The sequence below is a fragment of the Pagrus major genome, chromosome 5 (assembly GCF_040436345.1).
Source record: "Pagrus major chromosome 5, Pma_NU_1.0".
NCBI lineage: Eukaryota > Metazoa > Chordata > Actinopteri > Spariformes > Sparidae > Pagrus > Pagrus major.
In genome coordinates this window covers 18187798-18206795 of record NC_133219.1, presented here as the reverse complement: position 1 = coordinate 18206795, position 18998 = coordinate 18187798, and the positions used below count along the sequence as shown (strand labels likewise).

The window sequence follows — 18998 nt, the reverse complement described above, 5'->3', positions numbered from 1 at the left end:
AATTCAGGTGCAAAGAAATGTCGGCAACATCTTGAGTGATGCTAAAGCAGGCTTTTAAAGATTTTTCAATACATGCCATGAATCTAAGCACTAGAGATAAAAAACAAAACAATTATTAAAAATATCAAATTGCAGTTTTGACAGCTTGACACACCAAGCAATGCCCACGATGCTGAACATGGCACTAGTAATCAGTCTTTTTTCATTTGTCAGCTACTATTAAGAAACTATCACTGCAAAGTGCAGCTTTTAGTGGTTCTGCAGCCAGCAGGAAAGATTGGCCTTAAAGTGTCTAGTAGCAGACCTTCGATAAACCTGTAAAATTAAGCCTGAAGCTCATGAGTATGCTGGACCTCAAGTATGCATCACATGTTACACAAGCCAAGTGGCTAGACGATTGCAAGATAAGGCATCCTATAGTGTCTTCATAGAAAGTGTGCCATCGATAACTGTGTTATTAGATAGAGGACGTTGGGCAAACTGCCATAACATATAATTGGACTAAAAGGAGGCCATGACTTTCAAGTGACAGTGTTTTAGTATCTTGGAATTTAATTGGGAAATGTTGCAATGAGTGAAGTGAGAGGCGGGAGTGTCCACTCTGCACCGTCAGACCAAGTCTGCTCTTGGTCTGGATCCAAAAATGAAATGTACAGCTGTGTTTATGTGGGCTGCAAGTGTTCAAGATTCAAGCATCTTTACAGGCATTTGGAGGTGAGTGCGCACATGAGTGTGTGAGGTGTCCTTGAGAAATGAGTGAAAATAGACGACATCCTCTTCAGTATTAGAAAGGAAGGTGAATCAAGAGAAGTGTGAGTGTAGATGTATTGAGACCTAGTCAAGCCTAAAAGTGGAATAGTACATAGATTAATTCAGCACTTACAATTCTGTATTTGAGATTCAAATCAGCAACTATGTTACTCACTGTAAGCCAAAACAGCAACTGAAAGCTGCTGTAAGTGATCATTGATCATTTCACCAGAATGTGAATAAATATCAGTTTTGACATTATGATGTCTATGAATTTTTCTTGCAGTGATATCTACTGAAGTTAGCATGCTAACCAGCTAGCCCTGGCCCCTCCTAGTCTGAAGCTCCTGTGCTCGGGCTGGAAACATTGGAGTAACGCTCCCCTGGTCCCCGAGCTTCTGGTGTTTGTTCTAAGCTCGTGACAGATGAGCTTACAATTTTACATCATGTTTGATTTAATATAATCTCTTTCATAGCTAAAACTACCAAGCCTTTAAAACACCAACTGTAGAGATACTACAGACTGCAATTCTTCAAGACCTTGTGAGAAGGAAAGTGATGTGAGTGGGAATGACTACAAAGAAGTACTTTTAAGAACAAAAGGACACGCACGCACAAGCCTGCATGTACACACTCTCTTCACTAGAAACACAGCCTGAAATTAGAAGTGTCCTTTATAAGTAATACAAGTGTTTGTTCGACTATCTTATCGCACTCTACCACCCAACTGTACCTTCTTTGTGGCAGCTGTGGCTTCAGTCTTCCCGGAGAGACAGAAAGGAAAAAACGAGAAAAGACACAAAAGTAAAAAGAGAACGTAAAGTCACACAATACTGTGAGGAACATTGATGATTTAAATAAATTGTAACATACACACACACTCACACACACACAGGGTTGTACATTATGGTATACGGCAGGTGAAAATAGCGTCAGGGTTTATTTTGGGGGAGTTTCTGTGATATTGTCTGGTGGATTGGGTAATGGTGAGTGGGTGATTTTAATAAAAGATTTTTGTTTATTGCCCCAGGTTTATTGAGATGATACAAGACAAAAGGGAAAACTGACATCACCTGATGAAAAACATTTCACTGCTGTCTGATATGACACTGCTGCACGCTGACGTCATCCAAAACAAGAATTATTTGGAAGATAGCCTCATGTATAGAACGAATGATCAGATGTAATTGAAGCAGATGTTTCATGCTGGCCAAAGCTTTTTTTACGATCCAATATCTAAACCAGTAGTCTTCACTGTGCATCGCTGTACTAATCATTCATCTGTGGTTTTAGCATGATGAATCACCTGCAATTTTGGGGGTTAGTCAATGACTACTTGCGTAAATGTCGCGAATATACGCTTAGACAAGCATCTAAGCAACGCAAGCAAACCTGTTCATATACTCTCCTGGGTACTTAATGTGCCTGGAGGAATAAATAAATATGGACTGTAGCAGGGATACAGGAAGTCAGTTACTGCTGAGGGTTCAGTCTATATAATGACGTCACCGTAAATGGTGCACAACATTCATTTAAACATTTTTTTTTAATTAATTTGAATGGCCAAGATAAAATATATATCTAAAAGTTATTAACAACAATTTGAGGACGTTTTGGACTACAGCTGGGGGTAAACTGGAACATCAACATACTATAGGTCAAAGCAGCCACAGCAACTACAGTCTGGAACAGCATGGAGATGAAGAGGGGAAGAAATTCCCCAGACTCCCTTATAAAATCGCTCAATTTTGTGATGTGGCGGTACTGGCAGTAAAATGCTTACAAACCAGCCCCAACATACATAAAAATATAAACAAAAAATATATACTGTACAGTTCAGTAAGGTAAGCAACACACTTGCACAATTAAGCTCGGCCCTGATTGAAGTGCGACTATTGCTGGGCACTCAACTGGGTTGTTGAAAGCACACACACAATTTCCCTCAACTAGAAAGAATGGGGCAGCAAAGAAATCCTAATGACTAATGAGTTTCTGGTCCCAGCAGAGTACATGTTCATTACAGAGCGGGTAAGTGTATATTCTCACAATTTCCTATCAATTGTCCATGGATGATTGCACACATGCACATACAAACATTCAGTTAAAAGTAAGTCAGTCAAGGCATACTTTAGAAGAACTTCTCACTCTTTCCCATCCCATACAAATATATGAAATATATAGACATAAAGAAAAAACACCCTCCCTTTTTTCTTTTCACATTTTCATTTTGTCTGGGGTCGCTGAGGGCCCCTCAACAGCTGCTTAGTCTGCTTATTCTTGAGGCCAGCTCTGTTTTATAAGACTGATTCTACCATTTTACAATAACAACCTGCAGTAATAATGTTTATCAGGTTAACTGGAAGACAGGGATGTTTGTTGTACCATGGCTACCAGCTTAATAGTCTAAATTCAGGAGTGGCATGAAAGAGGTGGATCAAAGGGAGAAACTCTACAAAGGAAAAAAAGGACTGTGACTGCTAAAACAAACCTTGTTTACTTCCTCCTTTGACTGGTGAGGAAAAAAACAAAACAAAATAAAACATTAGACAGCAGCGGTCTATAGTCATGTTTTTCACCTTCCCCACAAGTACAAAATATTCCAAAGGGAACGATGAGCCAACAATTTTACTGCAATACAACACAAAACAGCATGCCTATAAGTTCAGAGAGAATAAGCTTCATTCTCAGGCAAATATCGCCTTCAATTGAATCAAACAGTGCAGCCTCTGCCGAAGGCCAAATCCAAGTGTTTTGGCAATTAGAAATGATCCTTTGAATTGAATTCTGGGAAAAGTCTGAGTCAACAGGGGCAGCAGACACAAAGTGGAAGTCATACACACACATACACACTTAACTGAAGTGCTTTAACACGTGATAAAGTGCCCTTGCTGCTGTTTACAACCCAGATGTATTGTTAGCTTACACCGTGCCAGCACCAGCCACTGGCTTTGCTCCAAATCATGCCGGATAGTTTTCTTGCCTGCAGTTTGTCAGTGTGTTTTGTTTAGTTTTAAAAAAATGTTTGTATCAGCTTCTTACTGTTACTTTTGATATTTGATGCCTATGCTGACTGATGTGAAGCTTCCTTAACTTCCTTTGACAATGTTTTCAAAAATGAGTCAGTACATCCAAAGTGATCATTCAGCCTTCAGTCAAAGTGGGCAGATTATGAATTTCAGAACAAAAACTTGAGAAAGATGCATATTACAGGGCATTGCAGGGCCTTTTTTTTTTCTTTTTTTTTAAAACAAATATTTGCAAATCCCCATTTGTCTTTGTAAAGTGTGTTTTAAGCACCCACCTGTTTGCTCTTATTATCCTCCTTGTGGGGAAAAAAGAAAAGAAATGTTCAAAAAGAAATCCAGCACCATTAATCCCTTTTTTTCCACTAACAAACTCCTCCTAATGAGCTAGCTTTAAAAAAATATGTATCTGAACAGCAATTATGGCGCGTCAATGAAGTCAATACATGAGTGCATTCAAAATGACTAAAAAGATCAGAGGTTCAGGGAGTATTACACAGGAAGGAGAGCAAATACGAAAAGCTGAATTGAGCAGAGAGGGGAGGTGAAAGGCAGAGTGATTACAAACCAACCTGCTTCTCCTTGTCTTTCTTTTCAGCCTGCAAGGACACACATTTGTCAGTGAGCTATACGCTTAGATGCAAGAAGCACTAGTATGAACAAATGTTCACATTCACACATCATAACAGGCGCACTCTTTTCAGCACTTTCTTTTAAGTTCAGCCTTCCTGTTAGCCTTTCGTTCCCTCCAGACAGTGACTCACATATTCATAAAGCTTATTGTTGCTTTCAGGTGAGACCCTCATTGGAGCAGTTTTGCTGATTCACAGGTTTTATATCAAGCTTGGAGGTTCACATCCCTCCTCTGAGGGATGATTAAAACATAGCTTAAAACAAGCTTTGACATTTAAAGGGTTCAAGGTTTTTCTCTGCATAAAGCACACACAGGATTTACACCTTCAGATATGAGACAAGATGCATGATTTTAGCTACTTTCAACAGGATTAGGATCATTAACAGTTGGGATTTAAACGCACTTAAATGTCAAAAGCTATTTAGAGTCTGTCTGTCCTTTCTACCACCAAATCATGTCACTAATGACTTGCTCCATCTGTGCTCAAAGATATGATATCGTGAAAACAGCTGAAAGGAAAACAGCGGAGTCTTGTCCCTGCTAGTTGACTGAGATCTCCTTTGGACAAAAACAACTTATTGATGCGAGACAGTTTACACTTTGGCCTCATGTTGTCAGCGATAAAGGCAAATCTATCTGTCCATCCTTCACTTTAGCCAGAGTGCTATCGCTCTGTTGGACCTCTGATCATTTCAGTATCAATAATTTAGAGCATGGTAAGTTTCAAAAGCATTTGTTTTCCCTATTTAAAACACTCATTACCTCTCACACTGGGGTCTTTGTCATTACACACAAGCTCCTGCCTCTTCTTTCAAGTGACTGTAATGTAACTGCAAATTTAAGCTAAGTGCCATACCCAACGCTATTATTTATAAACTATATTATACATTTTCTTCTAATTTTAAAAAAGCACCTTTTTAGTAGATATGGCAAACAGTTACTTATTTACAAGCCCGTCCTCACCAGTGATGTCACTGTATAAGTCTGTACAAGCAGCTTATTAGGAGCCATACACTGTGTTTAGCAACCTCTAGTGGCAGGAGTAATTATGACAGGAGCAAAGGAGGAAGTCAGGTCATTTAGGTATGAGCATGTGTTGTTATTAACACAACCAGCAGTTAAGGCCACCTTTCTGCTGCAGCCCAAAATAATACAATAAGAGCAGTAAGAGTGAACCAAGAAAGTAAAGATGAGGGTCGGACAGCTAGACAATGAGCTGATGCTCTCTATAAAGCTGAAGTTAGCTGCAGATTCAGGTGATTATTCCATGTATGTTCATCAACATGAGCAAAAGCTTTCCCACTGGGATCGTTTTCACATTGTCATTTCATACATTCATACTACACACACATGTTCTCTAAATGCTAAAAAAATGTGTCTGCGCAAATACAGTGTAGATGCAAACACACCTTCTCCTTCTTGGATTGAGACAAGAAAGATGTGAAAACAAGAAAGAGAAAGACAAATGACATAAATGTTCAACACAAGTAATCCTTAAGATTAAAAGTGTACATGGAAGTCTTTGGCTTCTGGCTCACCTTTTCCTTATCAACCTTCTGGACGACAAAAGGAACGAAACAAAGACGTATTAAAAGAAAGAAAACAACAAATAGGAGGCATGAGGAAGACAATAAGAAAATGTTGATGGAAATGACGGAAAACAACTGTGGAAATGTGCACACATACAGTATATCTGCTCACACACACACACACACACAAACAAACTGAGACACTGTCTCACGAGAGAATAGTAAAGTTCATGGAAGATCTAGATAACCACAATATGAGGTTTTTATCAGCTCTGAGGTGGCAGCCAGCAGGAGAGGAGAGGTTAGTAATGGAAATGTTGGAGGAACCTATTGTAGAGAGCAAACCTTCTCCTGCTCATCCTCACTGTCATCATAGGCTGAGGAATCATCCTACAGGAAGACGGATGGTAAACAACGGCTTAACATGGGCACAAACTAAACTTCAGCATCACAATAACAGAACTCTATTTTTTATCCTAAGTTTTAGGAGAAAATATCAGTTAGTGATGAATACTCCATGTGATTGTGCCAGTGTGTCTACCCAACACCTCCCTTTGTTGTCTCTTTGTGAGTCGCGAGTTCTCAACAGCTGTGTGGGCTCAGCATTTTCTTTTAGCGTAAGTTAAAAATATATCATGTTTTTGTTCCTCACTTCAACTACATTTCCAATCTTCTCAGAGTAATAGCAGGAGCCATGTAGCACCCAGCATTTCCCTGGAGCATCCTTTTACTGCTGCTAGCTGTATAAGGAGGCATTTAACGAGATGCTAATCTTTATTGTCATAAGGCGACAAATGCAGAACTCTTCCCCAGAGGTGGAAGAAGCACTCAGATCTTGTACTTAAATAAAAAACAGCAGTGCCACAGAGTAGAAATACTCAGTTACAAGTTTTGCATTTTAATTTTTAAGTAAAAGAACAGAAACTGTTGGCATCAAAATATACTTAGAGTACCACAGTACTCATTATGCAGCAATAATATTATAATATTGGATTAAGATTATTGATTAATGTGGTCATCACTTACATCGTTGAAGCTGGTAAAGGTGGTTTCACTACTTTTTATCGTTTGTCTGCTTGGCAGCTTGTTTTCCCCTTGAGGATCAGTAAAGTTTGATCTTAATCTATAATATTACATCATAATTGTTAATATTCTATTAGACACTACTTAATTATGGTAAAAAAACAGAACATAAACATACACAGGTGGGTCTAGTTCACAAATACAGCACGGCACACAAAACACAAGTCCTGGTTGCACAAATGCCTAATTACTGGGCCTGACCAACCAACCTTTTTCTCCTTCTCTTTGTTGTCAACCTATGGGCATATGGGACAATTCAAGACGGGAGAGGATAGGAGAGATAGGAATGGACAGGACAGCATTAGCAAAATAAGAAAGTACTGTGTTTTCTTACAAGGCAGCCCTTAAAATCCAACATGTTTCAGAACTTCACAGATGGTAAAACCAGCAGTGAAAAGTTGTATGAAGATCATTTTTTAACAAACTTAATGGGTGGAACTGTACTGCTGAACATCAACCCCTCTTCCTCACATGAAAGTCAGCTCACATACATGTAATCTGGACGTGAAATAGCACGTATTGTTAAAATGTAAACTAATTTAATTCATCTGTGGAGAGACACCTCTGGTTTATTTTGAGGCGAAATGGTAGTCATCACTATAATGACATGTATGATTCCCGTGAATAATTACCAGTGAGAAACAAGCTGTCTTCACTTACAGTAGAGACTATATTTACAGTACAGACGACTGATATAGAGCTTTGTCAAACGGTGCAACAATAATCACCTCAGCTCAATATCCGCAAAACTAATGAGCTTCGCACAATCTGAAAACGTGACGCCTCAAGCTACGGCTGTTGCCAGCGCAGAGGAATAAAAACACAAAAACTCAGGGTGCATTCAGGTGACTTGAGGTTCCCTTTTTATGAAGAAAGTCCCCAAGAAATATATATCAAAAACACCTCTAATTTCGCACACTGCTAATTTAAATTTTTTCAACTAACACAAGAGGACAGCATCAATTCAGGAGCATAAAAGGTTTAAAATTATTCATTGTCGGGTTCGAGCTTAAACGTTTGTTCTCAGGCCAATTTTTATGACCAATTACACACACTATATACAGTACACACACACAATCTCTTCTCCTGCAAAGGAGCACCACATTAAGCTCACCGTAACACTATGTGTACTTTCACTCTAACATCCCATTCAACATCTGTTAAGACAACGGTAACTTTGGCCATTAAGCAGCATGGTTGAAACTCTGCCACACTTTCTTCATCCTCTGCTCCAAATCTGTCTTTCCTCCTCCTCCTCCTCCCCCACAGTCAGCTAACAAACTAAGCCATTTCAAGAGGCCATTTAGTGGCGGCTAAATACAACATTTTTATGCACAATCAAATTCAATTATCTGGCAGCCCACTGTCTAGTCTATTAAGCACTCACTAGAGGAGGGAGGCTGTGTTAGCACCCAGCTGTAAATGTGTTCAGGGCTATGCTAGCATGTGGTACCAGAGGCTATATGGACGCTTTGGCATGGAGAGAGTTTAAGGCGGAGCAGATGGGGAGTCACTTTAAATTCATCTTAAATCATGTGAAATGTATATAAAATGCTTCCCTGTGATTTTGGACACTTTTCCTAAAGCAGAACAATTAGACAACCAAATGTTTAAACCTCCATGCTACATAACACACAGGGTTTTTTTGTTTTTTTTGAGTCTGCACATTTTTGTTTTGTTTAGTCTTGTAATAAAAGCTGAGAACACATTGACTATTATCCAATCTGTGATTATCCATGTCCAAAATCATTTGTTTCTTTTTGTAGGACATGTCTAAATGTGTGATCAAAGAACTCTTGAAAGGGAAAATGATTATGATTATAAAATGATTTCCTCTTCCCTCCCTTCACATCGACATTTAATGTTGAAATGACATTTGGTAAGGTCACAGCCACAGGCAGTTTCAAAAACATTCTCAGATTATACTGCTATCCATGCGACCAATCCATATTCACTAAACAAGACACTCATATATAATAATGGATGATTCACTTGTAAATTTCTACTTGCCAGAAGTCCAAACTAACTATAATACAATGAATGTACATATCCCCTAAAAATACTCTTACCTCAGATCCCTCCGAGTCTGAGCAACCAGACTGGTGTTGAAATGGACAAAACAATGAGAAAATAATTAGAAAAAAAATAATAAATGAGATTTAAGAAAATATATGGAATAAGAACTCAGTGGGAATGACCTAGAATCCCTGTCTCACCTTGGAGTCCTCTGACTGGTGGCCATAAAGATTGTCCCCAACCCCCAAAACAAATGACAGTTATTAAAACATAAAGACGTGGTGAGCATAAATATTTGTGATTTTTGTGTTTTTGCTGGCAGCTTTTGCTGATGCAGCCTACCCACCATGTCATCCTCCCCTTCATTGTCACTGACGGCCTGGTGGAGATGATATGGAAATTTAAAAAAAGAAAATTATATAATATGTAGGGCAAAAAAACAATGGTATAAAGAAAAAAATAACAATTGCATGATAGAGAGTCTTATAATGTTTTAAGAAATCTGCTCAGATTTTGTAAGGACATGACAAAAGTATGTAGGTTTTAGTGTTAGATTATAAAACAATTCACTCAATGAGACACTAATTCATGATAATGATAATACTGCTGGCTACAAGCTCAAGCTTTCATTGAGTCAAGACCCGAAAAATTAAATGTGATCTGCCATCACACCACACTCAGAATTACATCAACCAGTAAATTATTTTTTACTATCTGACCTGAAAGATTTTACTTTGAAAGTAACTGGAAGAACCACAAATATAATTTGTCCATTTCCTGTTTCAACATGATCTCTGAAAACAAATATTTGCATATAAATGCAGCATACGTCAACAAAGGACAATATTTTGGTGTGGCAAACATAACAGGCTTTGATTACATGCAAACAGTCTGTGTGGAGAGCAAAAGAGGCAGAATGCATTGGCCGATATGCAATCCTGGAGCGCATCGGCTATCGTCTGATAATGATTTAGCTTTTAATTAGCTTTTCAGAAATGTATCTGGATTCATATGCAAATATTTGTTTGTAGAGATTAGTCGTCTCTCAACTTCAAATTGAATCTCAAGTCTCAAGTTGCTAATCAGTCTGTAAACAGTGACTGGCACATGGCAAAGCAAATACTGCCCCATATATCTGATATCAGGATCCGCTGGCTAGCCCCAGAGGCCAAATCTTTGTCGAATTATAGCTGATGGATTCTGAGGTTGGTTTCAACATGACAATGCCCCTGTGCTGAAAGCCAACTTCATCAGGAAATGCTTTTCCCAGTTTGGTGTGGAGGAACTTGACTGGTCTGCACAAAGTCTCAAATTCACCCCCATCCAACATCTTTGGGATGAACTGGAATGCAGATTACGAGCCATGTCAACATCAGTGTTGGACGTCACTGATACTCTCGTGCTAATTGGGAGCAGATCCCCAGGTTCCAAAATTATTAATCCAGATTAGTACCCATATTTTGGGATTAAATGTCTGAAATACTGTTGTAATGTGTGGGTGTCCACATACTTTCTGCTATTCAATGTATTTGCTATTTAAAGAGAAAAGCAATTGATCACAAAGAGTCTTTTGTAAATTCTTAAGCTTTCAGAATCTCTAACAAGCCTTTTCTTGCAGCAAATATTTGGACTTGGACTTGGAAAGCGGTGTAACCAATAACAACACAACAAGGCTCAGCAGCCATGACTTTTGCTATTAGGTGCAGCCGTCTGTGACAACCAGTCGTTTTATCTTATCCAAACTGAACAATGAGCTCTGTGGTTGTTGACCCACCTCCTCATCAAAATCCTCAGGTTCCTCCTCGTTCTCAAGCTTTTGGAGAGAAGCAGCAACGTGGTAGAGAGCACAGTATGTTTTCAAATACATTAAATTCAGTGGAAAAGAAAAGCAAAGTTTGTTTCTGGGAGTGAAAACTGGGAGTCGACTAAGGAGGAGGAGGAGGAGGAGGAGGAGAAAGAGATCAAGTCTATCTCTTGTTTATGGGTGAATTGGGATCAACCTAAAAATAGACACACACACACAGACACACTACTTGTTAAAAAGAAGGTTTGACAGTTGGCAAGAGGTACAGGGTGGTGTTTGTTGCTCTAATAAACTTGTTTATTATGGATTTTTGTGTTCTACGGGGGAAAGAGGAGCGAGGGCAAAACAGAAACCTAGACATACCCTGTCCTCCTCAGCAGTTATCTGCAGAGAGAAAAGCACACACACTCAATGTCATGTTACATAAATTAACTTGCAGCCACATGGAAGTTACATTTTTTTCTGAACACCTGCTGCACCTTTTACACCTTCATCTGCAAACAAATGACCAAAACAAGGTGAGCTTTTGTTAGAGAGATTTCTCCACTAGAATTAGTGGCTAGAAGGCTATAAGGCTGAAGATGTACTGTCGATTTATTTCCACACAAAAACCTGCTGCTTCTCCTCATAGTGAACCCAAATACATACAAAATGGTTTTATCACAAAAATTAGGTCACACCTGGAGGGCAATGAGCTGACCCAAATAAGTTTAGGTCTATGTCCAATACCGACAGCCACTAAAAGAGTGGACAGGGAAGTTTTGCGTGCACAAATGCGCTTCGTGTCTGTGATTTCATTGGCTAGAGCAGCTTTTTCTGCATCAGATGAGTAAAATAAAGTTTAAATCAAATCAATCCACTAAATAAATATCTGGACAACTGGATATTTAAAAATCTAGAAGCAGTTTTCTGGATTAGCTCAGATTTTTTAAAAGCACTGACCTCGAAAACGTTCGTCACCCGTTTGCATTCCTGATCACAACTTGTTGAACAGCGTCTAAGATCTGTTTCCTTTCATTTGTTGGGTGTGTTGGGTTGAAAATCGGAACATCCACAGTGTGAGCGACGATGTAGAAAACACACTATAGTGTCCCAAACAACATCAGTGCATTTTGCCGCATTACACATGTGTTAAAACTTTATCCTCAATGTTCTCTGCTTTCACTCGTATCAAGTCTTTAGAACAGGAGGTTCACAGCATGTTTCCATTTGAAATAAATGGTTTTCTCAGCAGAGCTACTTGTGTCCCCCATTAGTTTTCCTCTCTCTGGTATAAATGTACGACATAGAAAGAAACTTTTCTTGTTAATACAATAGGCTATAGTATCTATATCTTGTTATAATGTAAACTGTAAATAACATAATGTGAAAATACTTTGTAGAAGTAGAAGTTCCTTGTTATAACGTTATATAAGTTCTTATTACGTAATAACTGGAAATATCTTGTTGTAACATCAAACATTTCACGTTATAAGGTGCTACTGATACATTCTCTTTCTCTGACGTGGCAGCAATGTAGAACAGATTTTTTTTTTTTTTATAAAACTTTCTCTGGTCTGTAAAAAAAATCCTTTCAACCAGACTTTTCCCACAACTTTTATGTTAAAGCACCTTGTGAATAAAGAAGATAATGTTGAAATCTTGCAGTTTTCTGTCTCGTACTATAAAGACCCCTATACGCTGCAAGTTTTCATTTAAAGTTTTTCTGAGTTTGAACCACAAAGAAACACCTCATCAGAGAAATCACTGACAGTGAGGTGAAATGAGAAATGTCAGACTCTCAGGTCTCTGTGGCAGATGATTAAAAACCAATGGTGCAGGAAAAGTGTTCGGAAGTGTGTGCGTGCGTCTATGTGCGTGTGTGTGTGTGGGAAACCGTTAATGCTGACCTGTTTTGCTCCCATCGACTCAAACATCTTCTCCAACAGGACCCTCATCTGCTGGATGTTGTTCATCAGCACGCAGGGCTGGTGCAAGATGGATGAGGGAGAAAACAGGCGCGAGTGAACAAGAGAACATGAGAGGAGGGAGACAGAGAGACAAGTGGAAAGTCAAGAAAGTCACAGAAAGCAAAAATACAAGAGCAAACGAATGAAAGTCAGGCAAAGAAAGAAAAGACGATGACAGAATGATGAAAGAACCAAACACAAACACAGGGATAGACAGAAGATAAAGAGTTACAGAAGTGGGCAGCAGCATCTAAAATATGAATCCAGTCCACAGAAAGCTCACAGGCTTTCAAAGCTCTGGGTCTCTCTCTAAATCAGAGATGAGCTCAGAGTGAAGTGGTGACGCAGCAGTACTCACTATCTTCTCCTTCTCACAGTAGGAGGGGAAGCTCTTGGCCAGCAGGGCAGAGTACTGCAGCAGCACTTTGGTGATCGTCTGTGGAAACAAGATCACACACATGTAGGGCATGTTTAGTGGTGGGTAGTGAATCTGAACACAGTTTTCTATGTTTGATTTGTTCGGTCAGGTGAAGACAATGCTGTTCAAACATCAGGCATCAAATATTAACTCTGAGGCCGTTTGTGTGTGTGTGTCTGTCTTTTGCATGTCTGACTCTTGAGACTTGGATGTTTTTCTTTTCAAGTCTTAGGGGAGTCAATCTCTTAACTATACAGCTATGGTTTCAAATCTCAGCTGGCTACCACTGAGGTGAAGGAGCAATGCATATGAGGAAATGGATATTTATGTCTGATAAACATTCCTCATGGATAGAAAAGTAGCAGAACAAATCAAACAAATCAGTGTTCCCAGTTGGCAGCCGTGTCCAGTGTGTTTAGCCAGAGTGACAAGGGATGAAACTGGGTTTGTTTGTGTGACAGTGTTTACAGAATGCACTGAGAATTACGTGTTCTCTGATTTGGCAACATATTTAAGGTGTTATGTGAAAATTTTTGTTTTTGCTGTGACCCTCCTGCCAATCACAGACTGTAGGCGGCACTCGAGGGACATGTTTTTCCCTCAGATCTCTCTTGATGAGCAATCTCTAGGCTCTGTCTACACAGCTTGTTCAGCCATGGTGGCTACTAGCCCTCACATGTAGCAAGCCAATTCTGTTTCTATTTTAAATAAAGCACTGTTCTAGTTGCCAGGAGAATAAAACTGATCATATTTTTTTTTCTAAATTGTGAAGCGTCCAAAACAATTCATTGCCTTACTTTCCACACAGTATGTCGTTTCCAGTTCAGTAGGCAAACTTCCACAAATTGTTCTGTACATAACAAGCCATACATGTGACTGACAGCGTTTAGGGAGTAGTGAACTACATTTAATTAAACTAGAAGTTGAATTGTAGGGTATTTAATATTTATTTTTTGGCACTTAACAGAAGTCTTACACAGACATAAACAAAACAATAATTTTGGACCTGACAAAAATTTCAAAATTAGTAATCCACAATCATAAAGATGTTTTTAAGGAAAAGAGACACTTTTATTCTGCACCTTTCTACAAACTTTTAATGATTTGTTTACTCTGTTCAATATGACCTTTAACCGAACTAGATTTCTTCCTTGGGTAGCTTCCAGTGTAAGGTCATTGGAAACTCACGAAATTATGCTTTCTAAGTAGCTTCCCCAACACTGGTGACTGTGATGTGGTGTGATATAAATCAGGCTGACCAGCACTTCATCAAGCAGTTAAACTCAGAAATAGGCAAAATGACTGAGCTTTGTCACTCAGTATACTGTATTATATCTTAGACTTATCTCACTGCAGGAGATACTGTATATCATCAGTTGCTAACAACACCTGCATGCTAGCCTGGGAGTCAGATGCATCTCCAAGCTCATGTTTTATTTGCTTTGGCAGATCTGGTGTCTGGTGTCCCTTTCGTTCAGACAGATTTCCAGCTGATCTGGCCTGTGCTGAGCCAATCTCCGTATCTAATATGGGGCGACGACTGTAGAGGAGTGCTGCTGAGGTTTTTTTCTAGACAACCAAGAAGTGCCACATCACACGTTTCGTGCTCTGATTGGTTGTAGGTCTATCCAAATGTGTCCATGTTGATCATATGAGGTGTTTACCTCAAAAACTCATGAAAGAGATAGCATCTATATGACATCCCTCAGCTTTAAACTATTTAGTTTAATGTAATGTAGCAATGCACAAATAAAAGACAGAAAAAATGCAGGTCTCAAAAAATTCCAAGAAGAAGTATTTTCAAATGATTAATAAGGTAGCAAATCACCTATCTGACGCGTTTGTTAGGACACACACAATGCCTTTTGGTGAGAAACAATGAATGTAATGTTTGTTTACAATAAGAAAACCCATGGGGTACTTTGAAATAATCAGCAAGTTAATTCATCGGTCTAAATGACAAAAACTGTGCCTGTTAGCTCACAGCGTCTCAGGCCTGCTGTGAGAGATTTCCCTACTTTCTGCTGAGTCAGCCAGACGGCCCTCTTACACTCATCCATTAAACATGCAGCCTGTGGCTGATGCATTACTTAGTACATTTTCCTCATATTGTATGACTCTGTCTCTCTTTTTACCCTCTTCTCTTGCTGTCTCTGCCTTTACTGTCATCTCACACCTTTCCAAAATGAACTATACTGGTAGAGAAGAGAAAGAAAAAAAGGTGAGAGAGGGGAATAGATGAAGCAGAATAGAGAGAAAATGGTCGATATATGGGGAGAAATTGAGGTAAAATATAGATCGAAAAGACAAGATGGAGAGTGCATAGATGACTGAGGCGGAAGGACGGTAGAGGGGAAGATGAAAAACAAACTAAAGATAAGACAGGGAGGAGATGAAAAGGTGGAGAGAGATTAACATGAGTGGAGTGGCAGAAAATGAAAAGGGAGTCAAGGCTTGGGGACGGAGAGATGGACAGCACAGAGTGATGGCTTACATTAGCCGTTCTTTATTTAATGAGTCCCTTATTGATTGAGCCATAACACTTCACCAACCACACGCACACAACACACACACACACACACACACACACACACACACACACACACACACACACACACACACACACACATACACACACACACACACACACTCAAATATAAATGCACAAGTCTTCTGCAGAGAAAGGTTTGTTAGGTTTAATTGCTATGCCTAAAAGCAACTGCCTTACATTAAATTTGTAGAAGAAATATGATCACAGAGATCCAACAACGAAACACTACGCTGTGTACGTTTTGTACCTGAAACTCATCAGTCTACACCTCAAAGGCACAAAGGATTCAAGAGACTCATGTTAGCAAAGCTCTTAAGATTAAGATGATTTAAAGCTACACCAGGGAAAATGATCAGTTATGAAAAACACTTTATCTTCTCTTACGAAGCAAACACATATTTATGCTATAGTTTCATCATAGACAGTAAACTCTATTTGTATGCAGGGAGCGATGAATTGCTACATATTGTTTCGAACACACAAGCAAATTGGTGGAGAAAGAGTTCAAACTCACAAACCACGGCTGAAGTCTGTCATGTCTTGAAAACCAAAGTTTAAAGACGATGAAAGTTTAAAAGTCTGAATTCATGTTACAGGACAGGAACCAATGGATACTAAAGACATACTTAAATAAAAACCATCACCTGTGGGTTCTGAGGAAGGCCGAAACTAACAGTTATGTTCATTATTGATTAGTCTGCTGATTAGTTCCCTGGTTAACTGTTCAATTAATTCATGTCTTTTGCTGTAAAAACATCAGAAAATAGTTCAAAACTGTTCATTAAAAATTTCATAAAATAGCTTTTTTTAAAAAAATTAACTCTCAGCCTAAAATGGAAGATATTAAAATGACTATGATATGAGGAAAAGCAGCAGATTTGACAAGTTGGAACATGTAAACGGCATTTTTGCCTGTAAAAATCCTTAAATGATTAATCTACTGGTGAACTAATGTTTCTGCTCCAGCTCAACAGGCAGGTTCGGACTGGCAATCTTGCAACTCTGGAAAATGCCAGATGGGCACAGCCCGCCTAGTGCAATGTAGGAAAAAGAACTGAGGAGAAAAAATTGACCTGCTGGCTGCAGCCCACTGCTGTTGGAAGAAAGAGCCCTTCTGTTTGTCAATAGGCTGGTGCAGGAAGTGGCATCAGCCCCTACCCAGACCAATATTGGCAGAAGTGAATTTTGTTCCTAGTCCGATCCTTTCTTAGGGGAACTGTTTTTATTCATGTTGATTGTACTGATGTAGAGCCAAGACAGAAACATACATCTTAAACACACTTTAATGTGTAAAATTGGTGGAGTTACTCTTTAAGACATGGCCAAATAAGACCACAACTATCTGCATGTTAATGTAGATACCACTACAGCCAAAGGAGAATATATACTTTCTGTAAATTGGGTGACCTGACAACAACAGTACTTTTTAGAAAGAAACAAGTTTTTTATGAGCTCATAATATATACGGGTGACATGACGCATGTTGTTTATGTTCATGCAGCAGCCTGCGTCTCACCTTGGCGAAGCGTCGGTTATAATGTCCCACCACGGTTGGGTCGGGGCAGTCCAGCTTCTTGATGATCTCAAAGCTCTGGTTGAGCTGAGTGAAGATGTCCACCACCGAGCTGGAGAACAGAGCGTGCTCAGACGTCTGCTGGAACTGCAGGTGGAGGGATAAGAACAAAAACAGAATTTTAGAGCATTTTGTTGTTTAATGTTTAATCTCTCTCCATTTTCTCTCTGCTTTTTTCAAGAAGTACTGTCCCTTCTTACTGACTCATACTTCCTCTCCTTCTCTTCCCTCCTGTGATCAAATAATTACTCTTAGAAACTATTCTTATTTCTTTTTCTAGCTACCGTAGCTGTTCTTATGTAATTACACCACAGATTTCAGGGCTCTCTGCCCATTACAATCATTATCATTCAGTTGAAATGTTGGGCCTGGTCTGGGAATAGAGAGCTTATTGAACTCTTGCACTGATCATACGTTCCTGCAGATAAATTCATCAGCTAAATGGTTAAAATAGAAATGGAAATGGTGCCCAGAGGGTTGGTGTGATAGTTTGCAGTTGTCAAGAGAACCATGCCACATATTTCCTGAGTGACTGAGTCCTGTTGTACGCTGTGGTCCGTCTCTCTTACTCTCAGAAACCTGCAGTGTACGGATCCATAACCGGTTCTTTAAAAGCCAAAGGGGCCGATAAGCACTTAACAGTTCCTCAATAAAATCTGTCTCTAATGGAGTTGAAAGAATTGTGACATCAGGCTACTTAAGAGAGTAAAGAGTTACAGAATATGTGTGCTGATTAAAATAATATCTGCCCGAAGTATTCTCTGACATTCCTGAATTATTTGGGATGTATTAGATATCCCTCAGTGCTTTGCTCACACTTTTGCTGCCACCTCTGCTGCTGTTGTTCATATATAATTTAAAAAGCCCAACTTCCACCCCTGCATCCACCTGTCGGCTCTGACTCAACCCCCCCCCCGCTGCCTCCTGAGCGAGTGTTGTACTCATTAGACATTAACATACTGATAAATTCCATGTGAGCTTACTTAACTTCAACTAAAGATTGGGATTTATTGGGATTGTTTGTTTAGGTCCCAAATTTGATTGTTTCCGTCGCTGTTAGCCTGAAAAAATGCAGTCCTTTCATTAGATTTCATTGTCATTGTCTGTTGTTGAGGGATTGCTGGTCTAATTGCTCTCAGTGATGGAGAACCAGATCAGTTTGTGTCCCCACTGTACAGTAAAAAGCAGCTCTTCTCTCACGACCAATGATGATATTTGGAGTGCCTCAAAAGCATACTTTTAACAGCGTTCAGTGCCAGCCCCGACCTACAAGCCTCTCAAAGTCCCCGCGCAGCAGGTCCCTGAAGATAAAGTGCACCTTGGGGACCATCAGGAGGTCAAGAGACAACTCTTGTCCATCATTCTGATGATCTGAGACTGGCTGGCCAGAAGTGGAACTCTGCTACACCTGAATGAATTGAAGCATGCCTCAAAAAGTCGTTGAACAAAAGGTCACAAGGCTGAAGTGGTCTTTCATTCCGTTGAGGATGTCAGTGCTGTAGAAAGCTATCATTTTACTGCTCAGTTTTTCTACTGCTGTTTCACTCTCTCTCATCTTTCAGAAAAATACGGTTTCACTGTGCTTTCAGCTGCTGGCAGCAGCAAATGGGCAGGAAGTAGAAAGACACTAGATGTACTTCTGCTGCGTTACCAAGCAGGCTTAACATA

At 39.4% G+C, this 18998-nt stretch overlaps 1 protein-coding gene across 1 annotated transcript in view; it reads right to left on the bottom strand.

Moving 5' to 3' along the window:
* The window catches only part of LOC140995917 (protein unc-13 homolog B-like), a 66823-nt gene that overhangs the window by 9110 nt on the left and 38715 nt on the right, over positions 1 to 18998 (bottom strand). Inside the window, exons 18-20 of the mRNA XM_073466077.1 lie at positions 17274 to 17417; positions 13147 to 13224; positions 12729 to 12806 (exon numbers count right to left, since the gene is read on the bottom strand). Coding sequence (XP_073322178.1) covers positions 12729 to 12806; positions 13147 to 13224; positions 17274 to 17417 — 300 coding nt within the window. The remainder of the gene's footprint in view (positions 1 to 12728; positions 12807 to 13146; positions 13225 to 17273; positions 17418 to 18998) is intronic.